Source organism: Canis lupus, chromosome 26 (genome assembly GCF_011100685.1).
Source record: "Canis lupus familiaris isolate Mischka breed German Shepherd chromosome 26, alternate assembly UU_Cfam_GSD_1.0, whole genome shotgun sequence".
Lineage (NCBI taxonomy): Eukaryota > Metazoa > Chordata > Mammalia > Carnivora > Canidae > Canis > Canis lupus.
Window position 1 is genome coordinate 10284901 of NC_049247.1, and position 17483 is coordinate 10302383.

General features: G+C 43.1%; 1 protein-coding gene across 4 annotated transcripts; it reads right to left on the reverse strand.

The window, feature by feature from the left end:
• Nucleotides 1–10875: 10875 nt before the first annotated feature.
• Nucleotides 10876–16290, reverse strand: RPL6 (ribosomal protein L6). Of its 4 annotated transcripts, none has more exons than XM_038575145.1 (7): nt 16267–16290; nt 15005–15241; nt 14813–14911; nt 13424–13567; nt 12860–12908; nt 12078–12262; nt 10876–11068 (listed from the first exon to the last, which is right to left on the reverse strand). In XM_038575145.1, the coding sequence occupies exons 2-7, from the start codon at nt 15239–15241 to the stop codon at nt 10916–10918; spliced, it is 867 nt and encodes a 288-aa protein (XP_038431073.1). In that variant the 5' UTR covers nt 16267–16290; the 3' UTR covers nt 10876–10915. The 4 variants fall into 4 exon arrangements, with proteins under 4 accessions (XP_038431073.1, XP_038431072.1, XP_038431071.1 ...); XM_038575144.1 differs by having other exon boundaries at nt 16086–16281; XM_038575143.1 differs by having other exon boundaries at nt 16091–16279.
• Between the last annotated feature and the right edge of the window lie 1193 nt (nt 16291–17483).

The window sequence follows — 17483 nt, forward strand, 5'->3', positions numbered from 1 at the left end:
TTGCAATATCTCTCCCTTCTGCTGGCTTTTCTGTACCAGCTGACTGTCTAAAATGAGTCTGTAATCCTTACTGGGCTCACAAAAATGCGGTGTGGTGTGAAGATAAGTGGTCCTTGAAAAGCCTTAATAGAGCTTGAAATAGTTTTAAACAAAGCATCCATGTTAATTTTTAAGGTTTTTCAAAACACCAAGGAAAAAAAACACATGCACACATCTGCTATACAGACACACACCCTGACAGAAACTGTGGGGGAAATTGATTATTTCCATCTCACTAATCAGTCTCAAAGAGGAAACATAAACCTACTACTCAGTATCTTTTTTTCCCCCAAATGATCTGGTAAGGTCCTGTTCTCTCTCTTTCTTTCTTTCTTTCTTTCTTTCTTTCTTTCTTTCTTTCTTTCTTTCTTTCTTTCTTCTTCTTCTTCTTCCTCCTCCTCCTCCTCCTCCTCCTCCTCCTCCTCCTCCTCCTCCTCCTTCTCCTTCTCCTCCTCCCTCTTCTTCATTCAAGGAAGATGATTTCAACTCATGGGTGGGTCTATGAAGCAGCACGGAAAGGAAATCGGATGAAAGAGATATTTGAAAAGGAAGAGGGAGGGATCCCTGGCTGGCTCAGCAGTTTAGTGCCTGCCTTCGGCCCAGAGCGTTATCCTGGAGACCCTGGGTCGAGTCCCACATCGGGCTCCCTGCAGGGAGCCTGTTACTCCCTCTGTCTGTATCTCTGCCTCTCTCTCTCTCTCTCTCTGTCTCTCATGAATAAATAAATAAAATCTTAAAAAAAAAATGAAAAGGAAGAGGGAGAAATTCTCCTTGGTGCTCCTTTGAATTACCATAACTAAGGGACAAGCCTCTACGCTGATGAAAAGCCCAAGATGAAGCAGCATTAAGTACAGATCCTGTTGCTAATAGGAGCTTCAAGAGTTGTTGTGTCCTCTGGCGTCGCCTTGTGGGCACCAGAGGCCTTGCTGCACCAGAAAATTCTGAGTTGCCAATTTGCAAACAAACTCCCCTACTGCAAAAACTTAAATTAAAAAATGATATCCCCACACTTTATGTTTTCATTAATTCAGTATTCCCCAAGGGCAAGAAGTCCTATCTGTAATGAGGGAAGTGGAGCATAAAGAACAGAAGCACCTGCTCCATATTTGGGCTGAGTGTCTACTTTGTGCAGGGAAAGGTTAGGTTCGTGAAGCTTAGGAGAGGGAAGAGACTTGGAGCAGGTTATTCCACAGAGAATGAGAACTCCAGGGACCAGGATTGAGAAACAGGGAAGGTTCCCTGAGGATGGTGCATTGAATGATGCATGTGAGTTGGTTAAATAATGTGAGGATAGTACGGATTGAATCATGCATGGACTGCCTGAGTTTGGGTCCCAGATCCTTTGCACATTACCTCAGACAAGACATTCCACACATCTGTGCTACAGTTTTCCCATCGTAAAATTGGATCATAATGGGGGCACCTGGGTGGCTCAGTGGTTGAGCATCAGCCTTTGGCTCAGGTAATGATCCAGGGTCCTGAGATCGAGTCCTGCATCAGGCTCCCCAGGGAAAAGCTGCTTCTCCCTCTGCTTGTATCTCTGCCTCTCTCTGTGTGTGTCTCTCATGAATAAATAAATAAAAATCGTTTTTTAAAAAATTGGATCATAGTAATCGTACCTACCTCATAGCGTTTTTGTGAAGATCAAATTAGTTAAGATGGGCAGGACTATTAGCACCATGCCTGAAATATACAAAGCTCTCAACAAGTACTAGCTATTTTTAAATGTGGCACTGAACCATTGTTCACTTATTAATTCAAATAAGATTTTTTAAAATTTTATTTATTCATGAGAGAGTGAGCCAGCACAAGCAGGGACAGGGACAGAGGAAGAAGGAGAAGCAGGCTCCCCACCAAGTAGGGAGCTCAATGCAGAGCTTGACCATAAGACCCCGGGACCACGACCCCAGCCAAAGGCATGCCTAACCAACTGAGCCACCCAGGCACTCCCAAATAAGATTTTAATCTCAATCCAGAGTTGGTGAAGCTCTTGGGCAAACACATCATCTGTTGTTGGTAGCGCTTTAAGTCAGCATGGTCTTTTTGGAAAAGCACTTTGGCCACATATATCCAAAAGTCATAAAGGGATCATGCCTTTTGATCCATCATTCCTCTCCTAGATATTTACCCATGGAAATCTTTCACCAAACAAGGAGTTGTTACATTCCTACTTTCTGCTGGGCCCTTATCACTAAGTCATAGCTCCTATCTTCAAGAACCTTAAAACCTAATGGCGGAGACCTTGCGCTACAATACTAGTAGTCCTACCCGTGATAGGGAAAGTGGAGTATATAAAGGAGAAACACCTGATTCATATCTGGGGTGAGACGTGGGGGCGGGCAGGAAATCTAGAGCAGTCATTCTCAACTGAGGATGATTTTGTCTACCAGGTGACATTTGGCAGTGTCTGCAAATGACCTTTATCATCATGGATGGGATTGAATGCTATGGACATCTAGTGAATAGAGGCCAGAGATGCTGCTAAACATTCTGCAATGTACAGAACATCTCTCTCTCTCTCTCTCTCACACACACACACACACACACACACACACGAAGAATTATCCAGCCCCAAATGTCTTTAATGTGGAGGCTCAGAAACTGATCCGAAGCAATGACTGAAGTTAGGGAGAAGTATTAGAAAGGAGTGTTCTGGGATCCCTGGGTGGCGCAGTGGTTTGGCGCCTGCCTTTGGCCCAGGGCATGATCCTGGAGACCTGGGATTGAATCCCACATCGGGCTCCCAGTGCATGGAGCCTTCTTCTCCCTCTGCCTGTGTCTCTGCCTCTGTGTGTGTGTGTGTGTGTGACTATCATAAATAAATAAAGAAAAAAATATTTTTTAAAAAAGGAGTGTTCCAGGCCTTCAGAATAGCATGTGCAAAATCCAAGAGGTAAGAGATAATAATGTACGTTTGAAATAAAATAGGGGGTGCCTGGGTGGCTCAGTCAATTGAGTGTCAAACTCTTGGTTTAGGCCCAGGTCATGATCTCAGGGTTATGAGATAGAGCCCAGAGACCAGGCTCCATGATCAGTGGGGAGTGTACTTAAAGATTCTTTCCCTCTGTCCCCTGATCCCTTCACTCCTTTTTCTCTCTAAAATAAATAAATATTTTTTAAAAATAGAACAAGGGGTGTCAGGGTAGTTCAGTCAGTTAAGTGTCTGCCTTTGGCTCAGGTCATGACCTGAGGTCCTGGGATCAAGCCCCACATTGGGCTCCCTGCTCAGTGGGGAGTCTGCTTCTCCCTCTCCCTCTGCTCCTCCCCCTGCTCATGCTCTCTCTGCCTCTCAAATAAATTAATACAAACTTAAAAAAATAGTATGCAGCCATTGAAAAGTTTTGATAATTTTGAAGTTTTGATAACAATGTAAAAGACTTATGAAATAATATTCTATGAAGCAAATCAGAACACAGAAATGTACATATACTTCTAGAACTACAGATATATGCACCTAGTAATCTGAAATTTTTGTGAGATGAGCATAAGGGTGAATATTTTCTCTTTAATATTCTTGTCATGAAGTAGTTCAGTCTGAAGCAACATTAGGATTCCAGGGTCGCACTTGTGGGGTTTTATTCCCCATAATTTTAGTGCTATTTAAGGCTCTGTCCTGGAAGTTACTTATTTTTATGTCAGCAATTTTGTTTTCCATAAAAATTTGCATTGAAGGTTCTAATGAGTTAGAAACCAATAAGTTGATCAGATTCCTGCAACTGTTCATTTACTAAGATATTTTAGTTTTCCCTTGTGTCCCCTTTAAACCTGTATCTGGGGACACCTGGGTGGCTCAGCAGTTGAGCGCCTACCTTTGACTCAGGGCATGATCCTGCGGTCCTGAGATCAAGTCCTGGGCTCCCTGCATGGAGCCTACTTTTCCCTCTGCCTATGTCTCTGCCTCTCTCTCTCTCTCTCTCTCTCTCTCTCTCTGTGTGTGTGTGTCTCTCATTAATAAATAAAATCCTAAAAAAACATACCTGTGTCCATATAGAATCTTTCAAAAATGAAAATATGCTTCTCAAGTTCCTCTCTGGCTCAAACATCCTTATCTTCCTTGACTTTGGTGCCCCACAAAATTCTCAGGATCAGGTTCCTGTTGGGTTAAAGTGTCACTTCTTACAGTCTTCATCCCCTTCCTACCACTGAAGACTAGTAATCATCATTCCCTTCTCTGGGCTTTTGCTGTACTTCTGTGGTAGATTGAAAAGGGTCCTCTCTTGGGGCAGCCTGGATGGCTCAGCGGTTTAGCACCACCTTCAGCGAAGGGTGTGATCCTGGAGACCTGGGATCAACTCCCACTTGGGCTCTCTGCATGGAGCCTGCTTCTCTCTCTGTTTCTCTCGTGAATAAATAAAATCCTTAAAAAAGAAAAGAGATTAAAGGGTCTTCTCAATTCTTCCCTTTATCCCTTTATTAAAATTATACAGCCATTCCCTTTGTGATGTGACTGCACTGGGTTAGTGTTCTCCCCAAATTCATGTCCATTCAGAACTTGTGAATGTGACCTTATCTGAAAAAAGGGCCTTTGCAGATGTAATCAAGTCAAAATGATGTTATACTAGATTGAGCAGGGTCAGGGAGGGGGGGTGCCCTAATCCGGACTGGTATCCTTATAAGAAGAGGGACATTGGCGGGGGGGGGGGGGGGGGGGGGGGGGGGGGGGGGGCACCTGTGTGGCTCAGTGGTTGAGCATCTGCCTTTGGCTCAGATTGTGATCCTGGGGTCCTGGGATCAAGTCCTGTATCCGGCTCCCACAGGGAGCCTGCTTCTCCCTCTGCCTATGTCTCTGCTTCTCTCTGTGTGCCTCTTATGAATAAATACATAAAATCTTTTTTTAAAAAAAGGGCGGGCAGCCCCCGTGGCGCAGCGGTTTGGCGCCGCCTGCAGCCTGGGGTGTGATCCTGGAGACCCAGGATCGAGTCCCACATCGGGCTCCCTGCATGGAGCCTGCTTCTCCCTCTGCCTGTGTCTCTGCCTCTCTCTCTCTCTCTGTGTGACTATCATAAAAAAATAAAAATAATAACAAGAAAAGCTCAAGGCTTATATAAAGAAAATTATTTTTTAAAAGGGGGGGCGGGGAGGGGGACATTTGGAAACAGATACACAGGAAAAATAAAGATGGAAAAAGACCATGTGACAACAGAGGCAGATTGGAGTGATGCATCCACAAGCCAAGGAACACCAAGGATTACCAGCAAACGCCAGAATTCATTTATTGATTGATTGATTGATTCATTCATTCATTCATTCATTAATGAGAGGCAGAGAGAGGCAGAGACAGAGGCAGAGGGAGAAGAAGGCTCCACGCAGGGAACCCTATGCAGGACCGAATCCCCAGACCCTGGGATCACGCCCTGAGCCGAAGGCAGACAGTCAACCGCTGAGCCACCCAAGCGTCCCAACCGCCGTAATTCAGGAGTGAGACATGCAAAGATTCTTCCCTTAGGAAGAATTCCTCCAGAAGGAATCAACCCTGCTGACACACTGAATTTGGACTTCTAGCCTCCTGAACTGTGGGATTGGATTTCTGTTGTTTCAAACCACTCAGAGGTCTTTTGTTACCAACAGCCCAGTTAGTGGTACTTTGTTACCAACAAAAGGACTTCCCTAGACTTCCCACCGGAGCCGGTGAAGCAGATTTCCCCGCCCCATTAAGGATGGGCTTGGGCACGTGACATTCTTTGGCCAATGGAGTTTTAGCAGCTGTGATGCGAGCGTAGGTTAAATCTCTGCAGTTTGGCATCTGTCTAGAGAAGCACGTACGTGCTTTGGGAGTTGTGGGTTCCCCAAATGAGACGTGTGGCAGACCTGAGCCACCAGCCCACAGCCTGGAGCGGAGCCCCACAGATCCCTACTCTGACTTAAAGCCAATTCACAGCCTACCCACAGACCCGGGATGGGTGAAATACTTGCTTTTTATTGTCAGCCACCGACAATACTGAGGGTTTTGGTTTTGTTTTTATGGTTAATCTCTTAAATCCCTAATGCCTGGCACGGTGCTTAAAATAAAGTAGTTGCTTAGTGAAGGCTTTTAGTGCTTAGGGAATCTGAAGATGCTGTACAAACAACTTCACACATTCATCCACAATGTGGTTTTACGATCTGCATGTGCTACATACTCTCTATGCTCCGACCCCTCAGCTGCTTCTTCACCTCATCGCGGACCAGTATCGTGGTGATCCAAGAAAGTCACCCTGGCTTCTTTCAATTTCTTTACCAACTGTGTGATTGTTCCTACCTCTTGGCCTTTACACTTGCTGTTAGCCAGCCCAGAAGCACTCCCCTACCTGTGTAGCTTGGCAAACTCCTATTTATCCTTCAGGTCTCAGCTACCTCACACAGAATGCCCCTGGCCCCACAAACATCACAAGGCTGACTCTTTTGGTAGTCCTTAACTACAAGTGAATAATTAGTAATAAAAAGGTAGGTGCCTGTCTCCCTTGCTAGACTGTAAGATACATTATGTCTAGTACAATGCTTACCACATAGTCAGTACTTAATACAGAGTTGAAGAATCACTAAATGCATTTATACCAGGTCATCCTTTGTAGGGAAGTCTATAGGTAGGGAGATTAATTGAACCAAAGCTCTGTTTAATAACTTGAGAGGTGACAGAGGACATGGTTAAGAACATGGATCCAAGGGCCAGACAATCCAGATTCCAATCCCATTTGGGGGAGTTACTTAATCTCTTTGTGCCTTAGTCTTTCCATCTGTAAAATGGGAATGATAATGAAAATACAAGAACCTTCTCCTATGGTGGTAGTATTAAAGAGAGTTAAAAGTATATATCTTAATGTAGAAAGAAGTATGGTGGTTCTTCAAGAAACTAAATATATAACTACCATATAATTAAGCAATTCCACTTTTTTTAACATACTCTTTAAAAAAATATTAAATAATCTCTATACCCAATGTGAGGCTTGAACTCAGAACCCAGAGATCAAGAGTTGCATGCTCTGCAGACAGCTAGCCAGCTGCCCCCAAGTAATTCCACTTCTAATATATACTAAACATATTGAAAGCAGGGACTTGAATAAATATCTGTATATCAATGTTTGTGGTAACTTTATTTATAGTTGCCAAAAGGGAGAAACAAACTGAATGTGCGTCCATGGGTGAATCAGTTAACACAATGTAATATACCTGCCCAATGTAATATGATTCAGCCATAAGAAGGAATGAAGTACTGACCCATGCTATAGCATGGATGAACCTTGAAGACATCATGCAAAGTGAAATAAGCCAGACACAAAATGGGAAGTCAGTGATTAATGGGTACAGGGTTTCAGGTTGGAATGACAAAAAAGTTGGGGAAATGAATGGTGGTAATGGTTCCACAACAGGAATTGCACAATTAAAAATGTTTAAAACAGTACATTTTGTTATGTTTTATCACAACAAAACAATTATACAGAAAAAAATTTTACGCTTTAACTGCTTAGCACATACTCAGGATCATAGCCTTTCCTGTTATTATATTGATTACCTGAAAGTTAAATGAATAAGCAAAGCCAGGATTTCAAATCCAAGTCCTTTCAATTCTCAAAGCTCTAAAATAGGGGATCCTTGGGTGGCTCAGTGTTGAGCGCCTGCTTTTAGCCCAGGACATGATCCTGGAGTGCCAGGATTGAGTCCCACATCAGGCTCCTTGCATGGAGCCTCCCTTCTCCCTCTGCCTGTGTCTCTGCCTCTCTCTTTCTGTGTCTCTCATGAATAAATAAAATCTTAAAGAAAAAAAAAGCTCTAACATTAACCTCTACACTGTTTCCAATTGACTTGCACTTGATGCATATCTTTTGAATGGAATATCCCACGTTTTCCCCAAAGAAATCCCAATTTTATGCTTCTATTATAGGGAAATTCAGAACATTGTTGCCTTTCCTCACATTATTTTGTACTTTGACAGCCTTTTTTGTTGTTGTTAACTGCACATGGTAAAATAGCACTAAGTTGTGTTTAACACTTATTAGAGCCTCTAAAGTTGGGAATCAGGCTCTAGACTCTGGTCACTACAGCTTGGGAGGTGCCACAGGCTGAATAATGGCCCCAAATTATGTCCATGCCCTAATCTCCAGCCCCCTGTACATGTTACTTCATATGGCAAAAGGGACTTGGTGTGATTAAGCTAAAGATCTTGAGATGGGGGCAGCCCAGGTGGCTTAGCGGTTTAGCGCCGCCTGCAGCCCTGGGTGTGATCCTGGAGACCCGGAATCAAATCCCAGGTCAGGCTCCCTGCATGGAGCCTGCTTCTCCCTCTGCGCCCCTCACCCCCCATGAATAAATAAAAATCTTAAAAAAAAAAAAAAAAAAAGATCTTGAGATGGGGAATGTGCTAGAACATAAAAATATATTCGGTCTTTGTCCCTGGTTCCTGGCACAGAGCTCCTAAAACCCATGGAACTACCTAAGTGATAGGGGTATTTTTTGCTAAGAAGCTCCTTTAGAACATAACTGAATTTATGCTAATGAAGTGACTTAGGCTAGGATCCCAGGCTCAAGATGGGGCTGGTCACCAGTGTCCAACTGATTTTATAGAGTTGGAACTTTCAGCCCTCCCCAGACTTAAGGCAAAGTGGGATGGTGGGCCTTGGATTGGAGTGGAGAAGCTGGAGATTAAGCTCTGTAAAAACTCTTGGAAAACAAAACCCTTGAGCAACAAGGTTTGATGGGTCTTCTGGGTTGCTGAACACATGGAGACACTGGGACAGGACTGTGCCTGTAGAGGATATGCAAAATCCCTGCTTCCCCCACTACCCTTACCTTGTGCAATAGATCCCTCCCATTTGGCTGTTCTGGGTTGCATCATTTTTAGTGATAAATACAGTAAGGTGTTTTGAGTTCTGTTCAGTCATCACAGTAAATTACTGAACCTGAGAGGGTTGTAGGGCAGCCAGGTCAGACAGAAGTGGGGTAACCTGGAGTATCTACTACCTAACTGGTGTCTGAAAGAGCAAAGAGGAAGAGTAGGCTGAAGAAACGGCCACAGGGCCTTGTGGCCAAGATGATTTTGGAACTGAACCTGAGTGATAAAGAGCCACTAAGGAGGGACCATAGCCAGAAGTAAGTTTGGTTTCAAAAGTTTATCAGAGCACATGCTATAATGTACCTAGTGGCTCATGGGGATGAGGATGGGGGCTGTTTATACTGTATCATAGATTTGAAAGTTGCTAGATTTTGTTAGTTCTCATGAGTTCCTAAGCACACATGGTGATGGGCATGAACTAGACTTAACAGAAGTCATTACTGTACCCCTGAATTGTACACCAACTGACACCTGTCAATTATATCCCAGTTAAGAAAAATAAAAAATACCAAGTGCAGAGAAAAAAAGTGAAATAACTGTAACGGTCACACATTATGAGTTGGATGCAAAATGGAAAAGTCTGGCAAGTTTATGCTTTCACCATACAATCCAGCAAGCTTACATTTTTTTACCCAACAGAAATGAAAACACACGCACACAAAAACCTGCACGAATGTTGATAGTGGCTTTATTCATCACCTCCAGTAATTGCGAACAACCCAAATGTCTTTCAATGTGTGAATTTTAGAATAGTGATACAAGGACTTAATGGACCAACAACTGACAAGAACTGTGAATTTGAGCACATCCAGTAATATTATGCTCAGTAGCATACTGTCTAGAACGTTCAGAAAAAGCAAAACCATAAACAGAAATTTAATCAGGAATTGCCAGGAGTGGGAGCTGATTCCATAAGCCTGAAGAAACTTTTAAGGTGGGGATAACATTTAAATCACACAGGGCAGCCCAGGTGGCTCAGTGGTTTAGCGTCGCCTTTGGCCCGAGGCGTGATCCTGGGGACCCTGGATCAAGTCCCAGGTCAGGCTCCCTGTATGGAGCCTGCTTCTCCCTCTGCCTGTTTCTCTGCCTCTCATGAATAAATAAATAAAATCTTAAAAAAAAAAAAAAAAAAAAAAAAAAAAAAAACTAAATCACACAGATGTCACAGAACTACACTCTTAATTATGAATCTCGCCTAATGTGAATTGCCAATAAAAGCAGCTTCAAAAAGTCCACAGGGGCCATCTTTCATTTATCTACTGCCAATAACCCAAATTTGCAGATTTTTTTTTCAAATTTGCAAATTTGGTAACCCAATGTTTAAGGGAGCTTTAGAGAAACGACTCTTGTACAAGAGCATAAACTGGCTCAAACCCCACAGAAGGCAGTTTGGCACAATCTACTAAAATTAAATTGCAGAAACATACTCAGCCAAAAATAATTCTTACCTGATACTCATCTGTGTGCACACTTGAGCTTATTTACTACTTTGTATATACTTACAAATCATGTAAACCCAAATACCATATAATGGCACACTAGCCTATACATCAATGAAGATGGACTTCATGGAAGGACCAGAACACATTGTTATCTGTGTAACAGTATATACAGTATACAAGGTTTTAGGGTCAAAAAAAAAAAATGGTGAATCATACTCATTTGCTGTGTACACTTCAAAAAAACTAGATACACAAGACTAATGGCAATGATTATGGGGGAAGGACTTAGAGTTGGGCCAATGGGGGAGAAATGGAAGTCTGTGGCCTAAAGAGCAGGGCGGTTTCCTGTCCTCATAGTCCAGTATTATCTGGTTCAACAATGACCTGGGAAAAAATGCAGGGTGGTGCTGGGTGACAAGCCAGAGACTAAGGGAGCTAAATGCTAGTCCAGAGCCAACAAAGAGAAGGTTCCACTACAGCTGGTACCACCCATTCAGCTCCCACTCCTCTTAGCAGAGGCTAAGATCCCACAAGCTGGCCGAGTCAAACCACACTTCCAGGCAGGTAAAAATAAAAAAAGACACAAAAGAAATGGATCAGTTGTTTAATTAGGTTCTTTGTAAGAAATTTAGAACACCAATTTGTGAGGGTAAACTCCATTTGTGAGAGAAAACACAGAGCGGAGGTAGCCCTGAAGCTGAGGAACAGCTTTGATTTTTGGCAGAATTTGCGAGTCCACAGCTTTCTGATCAACCTTGCGCTGCTCTGTAATCTCGTATTTCTAGGTGGAAGAAAAAAAGAAAGAAAAGAATTTAAAAGTAGGGCACAAGTACCAGACTCTAGCTAACCCAGGAATCCTATCTCACAAGTACTCAATCCCAGGGAGATTTAGAAAGCAACTTTGACCATCTTTTCCTTAGAAGGCTGTGAAGTATAATCTTGTTTTTAATATAATAAAAATAGTAGCTCTCTTTCTTTTCTCCACTTCAATACACAACAAAGATCAGCAAGGGTGGGGGCACCTGGGTCAGTCAGTCAGTAAAGCATGTGACTCTTGATTTCATCCCAGGTTATGATCCCACCAGGGTTGTTCAGATTAAGCCCTGTGTGAGGCTCTGCACTGGGCATAGAGCCTGCCTGAGATTCTCTCTCTCTGCACCCCCTCCTCCACCCCCCAAAAAAGGATAAATAAGGGTCAACTCCTAAAAGAACAGCAGCAGTTAATTCACAGAGCTCTACTAAACTCTCAAAAGCTGAGTTCTCAATTCCCATTAAGAATCAATGAATGCGGCAGCCCTGGTGGCTCAGTGGTGTAGTGCCACCTTCAGCCCAGGGCATGATTCTGGAGACTGGGGATCGAATCCCAGGTCAGGCTCCCTGCATGGAGCCTGCTTCTCCCTCTGCCTACCCCCCTCATGAATAAATAAAAATCTAAAAAAAAAAAAAAATCACTGAGTGTTGAGGAACCTGGGTGGCTCAGTGGTTGAGCATCTGCCTTTAGCTCAGGATGTGATCCTGGGTTCCAGGATTGAGTCTCACGTCAGGCTCCCCACAGGGAGTCTGCTTATCCCTCTGCCTAGGTCTCTGCCTGCCTCATGAGTAAACAAAATCTTAAAAAAAAAAAAAAAAAAAAAACCACCACCACAAACCACTGAATGCAGCACCACCTTGAACAAGATTATTCCCCAGATATTCTTTATTTACTTCTCTTTGTCAATTCTTAACTTTGTTTTCACTCCCACCCAGGGAAGCTGGAACTATCACAGGCGAAGACAGAAAGAGCAGCTTACCTCCTTCTCTGTGTCAAAAATCTCCCCTTCCTGGTGTCTGGGTTTACGCAGCTTCTTCTTCTTGAAATAAGCATCAGTGAGATGTTTGGGGATTTTCACACTGCTTATATCAATTTTGGTGGAAGTGGCAATGACAAATTTCTGGTGTGTTCTACGCAGAGGAACTCGGTTGAGGGCCAGAGGTCCTAGGGGAGAAAAAAAAAATCAACATACTGAGGGAAAGAGAAAGCAAAGATTTAAGAATGGACTTTGGATTTAAAGAAATCCAATGAGATGAATTTTCTTTTTCTCAGCATCTGAAGAAATCTCAAGCTGCTCTTTCTACTGCCAGCATTCAGACTTTTTCAAGACGTTTGTCCATAGCTCCCCCGCCTCAAACCTTAAGTGTCCAAGCTGGGAAACAGCACTGTCACTCATACACGTTGGCCAAAAACACAGGTCCCTGACAAATTTAAACCAAGCACTGCTCTCCAGAGTGAACAGTACACTTTTTATCTGTTTGGCAACTGTCCTTTGGTTTCAAGTGGCAGATCAAGTACAACTCTTATGCAGGATCATTCCTTGGGGTTAATAGCCAACGATTCTCACTTTAGGTGGCAGTTACTTAGTGGTATGTTGCCACACAAAACTTAAATACCTGCTTCTTTAGAATTCAGGTGTATGCAAGACAATGAAATGGGGTACGTAATCTCACAACACTGGAACTTCCATGTAGGTGGGAGCAAAAATACATTTGAAAATATCAAGTTTCTGAGAATATAATATCCTGGTGATTTTCTTACCAGTCACAAGTAGCAAGCCACTGCTCAGTTGCTTCAGGAAAACTACCCTCTGTAAATTAAAGACATTTCTGTGATTAAAAACAGACTTCTAAATTCATCAAATCACAGGCTTTAAATTTGGTAGAGGAAATTCCAAAATATGTATCTGCTTAGCAATTCTGGAATGAACTATACGAAACCAACAGGGGTGACCCTTGGATATGAGCGATACTTTTGTGTGCTAGTTTATAATGAGCAGCTATTAACTTCTAACAATAAAAAATTTAAAAAAAGGTAACCTAACAACTCAGTAATTCTATCCCTGCAAAATTATCCTGAGGAAGTAAATATATAAACCCTTTTGGGTATAGGGGCATATGAATCAACTGTAATAAGTACTATCAACAGTGGGAAATGGTAATTTATTGGATATTATGGACTAAACCACATTACAGTAGTGACTGGGCTGCTGGTATTGTTATGCTCTCCCACCTCAAACTACAGGTACCATAGGCAAATAAAGAAACTCTACCCAGAGCGTGAACACATTAGGATTAAGCACCTGAGCTGAGAAGCTCTGCTCACCTTGCCTCTGTGGCGCCCAGTGAGGATGATCAAAATGGTCCCAGGAGTGATGCTAGCTCGCAACTTTCTCACATGCTGACTGAAAGGTTTTTTGCCATGGCTCAACAGCTTGCGAGGCACATCTTCAGTAGGATAATACCTAGGCTGCAGGGAATACACAGGTCCAACTTATTTAAACAGGCTAATCAGATTAGTATTGCTGGTTGTGTCAGTCTTAACACTGGTTATACCCCTCTTCACCTATTTGAAATGATTTACACAATTTCACTTCCACTGCTAAGTAGACAGTAAATTCAGAAAAGATCAATGCTGCTTATCCTTTCCTAGGCAAAACACAGGAAAGAATCCATTTAACTAAAGGAACAAAGACAGAAAGCATTAAGCAAATTACCTTTGTAGGCTTGGGATTAAACCAAACTTTGGAATTATACAGCAAGCTCTGTGTCCTATCGTTACACACTGTGGCGTAGCAGTGATTCTCAAGCTTTTCTGGGCTCCCGGAACTTAACCTAATCTGTACTTCTCCAGAAACACTTCTGACACACATTTTGGAAGTTACAGAGGAGGCATGGCTTGTTTTTCCATTCAAATTGTGTTCACATTCTTCACATTAATGTGCATCAACTACCACGTAATGCACAAAGGAAAACAAAACAAGACCCCACACGGACTATTACATGTATGACAAGTAACTCACGATGACCTCCTGCTTTTATCACAAACATTAGTACCTAACAGAAAAACCAGCCCACAAAAACTATGACAAGGAATCGAAGCACCATTTTCCCTCTGGGATAGTAATTTTCAACTGTGATGACCATAATCCAACTGGGAATATTCCCCAAATGGAAATTACAAACATTGAGAAAATGTTGCGGCTTGTGGGTGTAAAGAGGAGCCAAACAACAGTGCTCTGGTATATAACTGCTCCACAGGCCTGGCAGCATACTAGGCTACATGCCCCACTTAATTCTCGCAACACTCTGAAGTAAACCTTTATTCTTTACAGGCGAGGAAATAAAAACACAGAAAAGTAATTCTACTTAAGATCAAACAACAAATGTTTAAGAAGCCTGGTGTAAACTCAGAATCCTCCATTAAGTAATCCTCTGCCCAACACAAACTTCTAAAACCCACACAAAAATCCCCTCCTGGGGGAAGCCCGGGTGGCTCAGCTCAGCAGTTTAGTACCACCTTTGGCCCAGGGCGTGATCCTGGGGTACCGATCCCTCTGCGTCGGGCTCCCTGCATGGAGCCTGCTTCTCCCTCTGCCTTTCTCTATCTCTCTCATGAATAAATAAATAAAACCTTAAAACAAAAACAAACCACTCCTGGTATTCAAGCTTCCACTAGGCTTCCCGTTTACAGTCTCTTCCAAACCTTACTTACCATTTTGCGAAGTTTAACCACTCGGGTACCACCATTCTTGTCACCACCAACTGGTTTTGTAACGGTAGCAAGAACCTTCTCCTTCTTTTTCTTTTCAACCTATCACGACACAAATGCTTCAAAGTCAGAGGCAGACAAAAATTTTTAAAGTGAAGATGTAAGTCATGCTCAGTCATCTCCTTCAACCCTTACCCTGGATTTAGCTGCCGAATACTTCCTCTTGTACATGGCTTTTCTGGAATACATAGCTGATCGGGAATATCTGCCAATTCCTCTGACTAGGACAGGGTTTCGGCTGCAGTGGGGCTTCCCCTTCTTTGGCGTTTTAGCCTTTAGGTTACCCTTCTTTGCCTTGCCACCAGCATTAACCTTCTTGGCTTCAGGTTTCTTCTCCTTAGTATCCGGCTTCTCGGCTTTTTCGCCCGCCATCTACCAGGATAGGTTAAAGAGAAATGCATTGCAACAATTATCCATGACAAAACATTATGTAAACAGTACATTGATAAGGCTTCACCCTCTCTCCCCTGTAAGATCTAGGTCTTCCAAAGCCACACACATCGCAACAGCCCTCATATATGTAAACATTTGAAGAGCTCTTACATTTGCTAAGTATTTAGTGGTCAATGGGATCCCTGGGTGGCTCAGCGGTTTAACGCCTGCCTTCGGCCCAGGGCATGACCCTGGAGACCCGAGATCGAGTCCCACGTCAGGCTTCCTGCGTGGAGCCTGCCTTGGTGCCTCTGCCTCTCTCTCCTTCTGTGTCTCTCATGAATAAATAAAACTTAAAAAAAAAAAATTAGTGGTCAAAAGTCCCTATTCCACTCGTTCACTGTTGCTGGTTTGTGATTTAGAAATCTAACAAGTCGCCACAGGTATGAAGCAGTGAGGCCGGACCCGGAAACCGTTGGTTTCCAGGGCTTTTGCGCTTTTCAGACTGCTGTCTCATTCAAGAAACTCGGCTTAGGAGACGAGAACACACAAACACCCAGCCCCAACTCAGGGCGGACTAAAAAGCGCAAACACAAGAGGCGACTTCCGGTCGCGGACGTGGTTAGATGGAAAAGTAGTATTTGGCCTCAGCCCCAAAGCCCAACGTGGCTCAGGCAAGTTCAGAGCTGTGTTTTGGTACCCGAACCCGGGATTCCGGAGCGCGCGCCCTCACTCTGGTCCCTGAGGCCCCACTCCTCAGCTACGGGTCCCCAAAAGGGCCCTGTATCCCCAACCCAGGAGGGTGACAAGCAGCCGGAGTTTCGGAGCCTCTCCGGCACCTCACCTCACCCTCTTCGCGCCATGAGCAAACCCAGGCGACATAAATGAACCGTCTGGGAGGCCTCTCAGTTGGCCCCGACCATGTCCGACCCCTGTAGGTGTCCACTTGAAACCCTCCTGGTTCGGATGGCGAAGGATTGGGGATTCCGAAATCGAGTCTTGCAGAGAGGACCCGCCATTCTTACCTTGCAAGATGGAAAAGAGAACTAAGGTCCCCGCTTCCGGTCTATAAGGCATCACGGGAGATGCTGAGTATCACGTCCTTTCCTGATCTGTGGCATTATGGGAAATGTAGTTTTCTCTCCTTTGACAGTGTTATTTCTTTGTGTGTGTGTGTGTTATTTCTTTTTATAAGAGGCAAAAGCGAAGAACACTTTGAAAATGTTTCATTTTATAGACCAATCAAATTCTCAAAACACTTTTGGAAGCTGACATAAATTACAACTTTTTTATTTTGCTTACTAAGGACATTAGAAAGGACTATCATTTTCAATATAAGAAAGGATACTTAGATGAAAAACCAAATCTCCAAATAAAGTGAAATCATTCCTATGAAAGGCTCGTTGGGGACCTTCCATGGACATTTTCTCCGCAGTTGACTTAGGGCCAATATCCCCTCTTCAGACTATAGATTATGCTCAACGGCAGAGAGAGAAGCTAGAATCTAACATAAATAAAATAGGAGTGCCTGGCTGAATCAATTGCTAGAGCATGTAATTCTTGATCTTGGGATTGATGAGGTCGAGCCCCACATTAGCGTAGAGATTACTCAAAATAAAATATTTTTTAAAAATTAAAAAATAATATGAATAAAATATATTCCCATTCTCGAAGAACACACATTCAAAGGAAAAACAAACAGAAAAAATGAATAATTATAGGATATTTATTCTGGGAGATTTAGGAAACTTTTACAAAAGAGTTGAGTTTCGGGATCCCTGGGTGGCGCAGCGGTTTAGCGCCTGCCTTTGGCCCAGGGCACGATCCTGGAGACCTGGGATCGAATCCCACATCAGGCTCCCGGTGCATGGAGCCTGCTTCTCCCTCTGCCTATGTCTCTGCCTCTCTCTCTCTCTCTGTGACTATCATAAATAAATAAAATTAAAAAAAAAAAGAGTTGAGTTTCATGTTGGATTTGGAAGAATATAAACAAATTTGGCAGGTGAAAGTGATTATTGGAAGAAAAAAAGCAAGAAGCATGAAAGCATGTTGGAGTACAGCTGTTCATCCCTTCTACAAGCATTTCTGTCTACTTTGTACTTCTTTTGGAAGTTTTGTTTTACTTCATTTTATTTATCAAAGTATAATTGACACACATGTTGCATTAGTTTCAGGTGTCGTGCTCCTTCATTTCTTTTTTTAAGGGATCCCTGGGTGGCGCAGCGGTTTGGCGCCTGCCTTT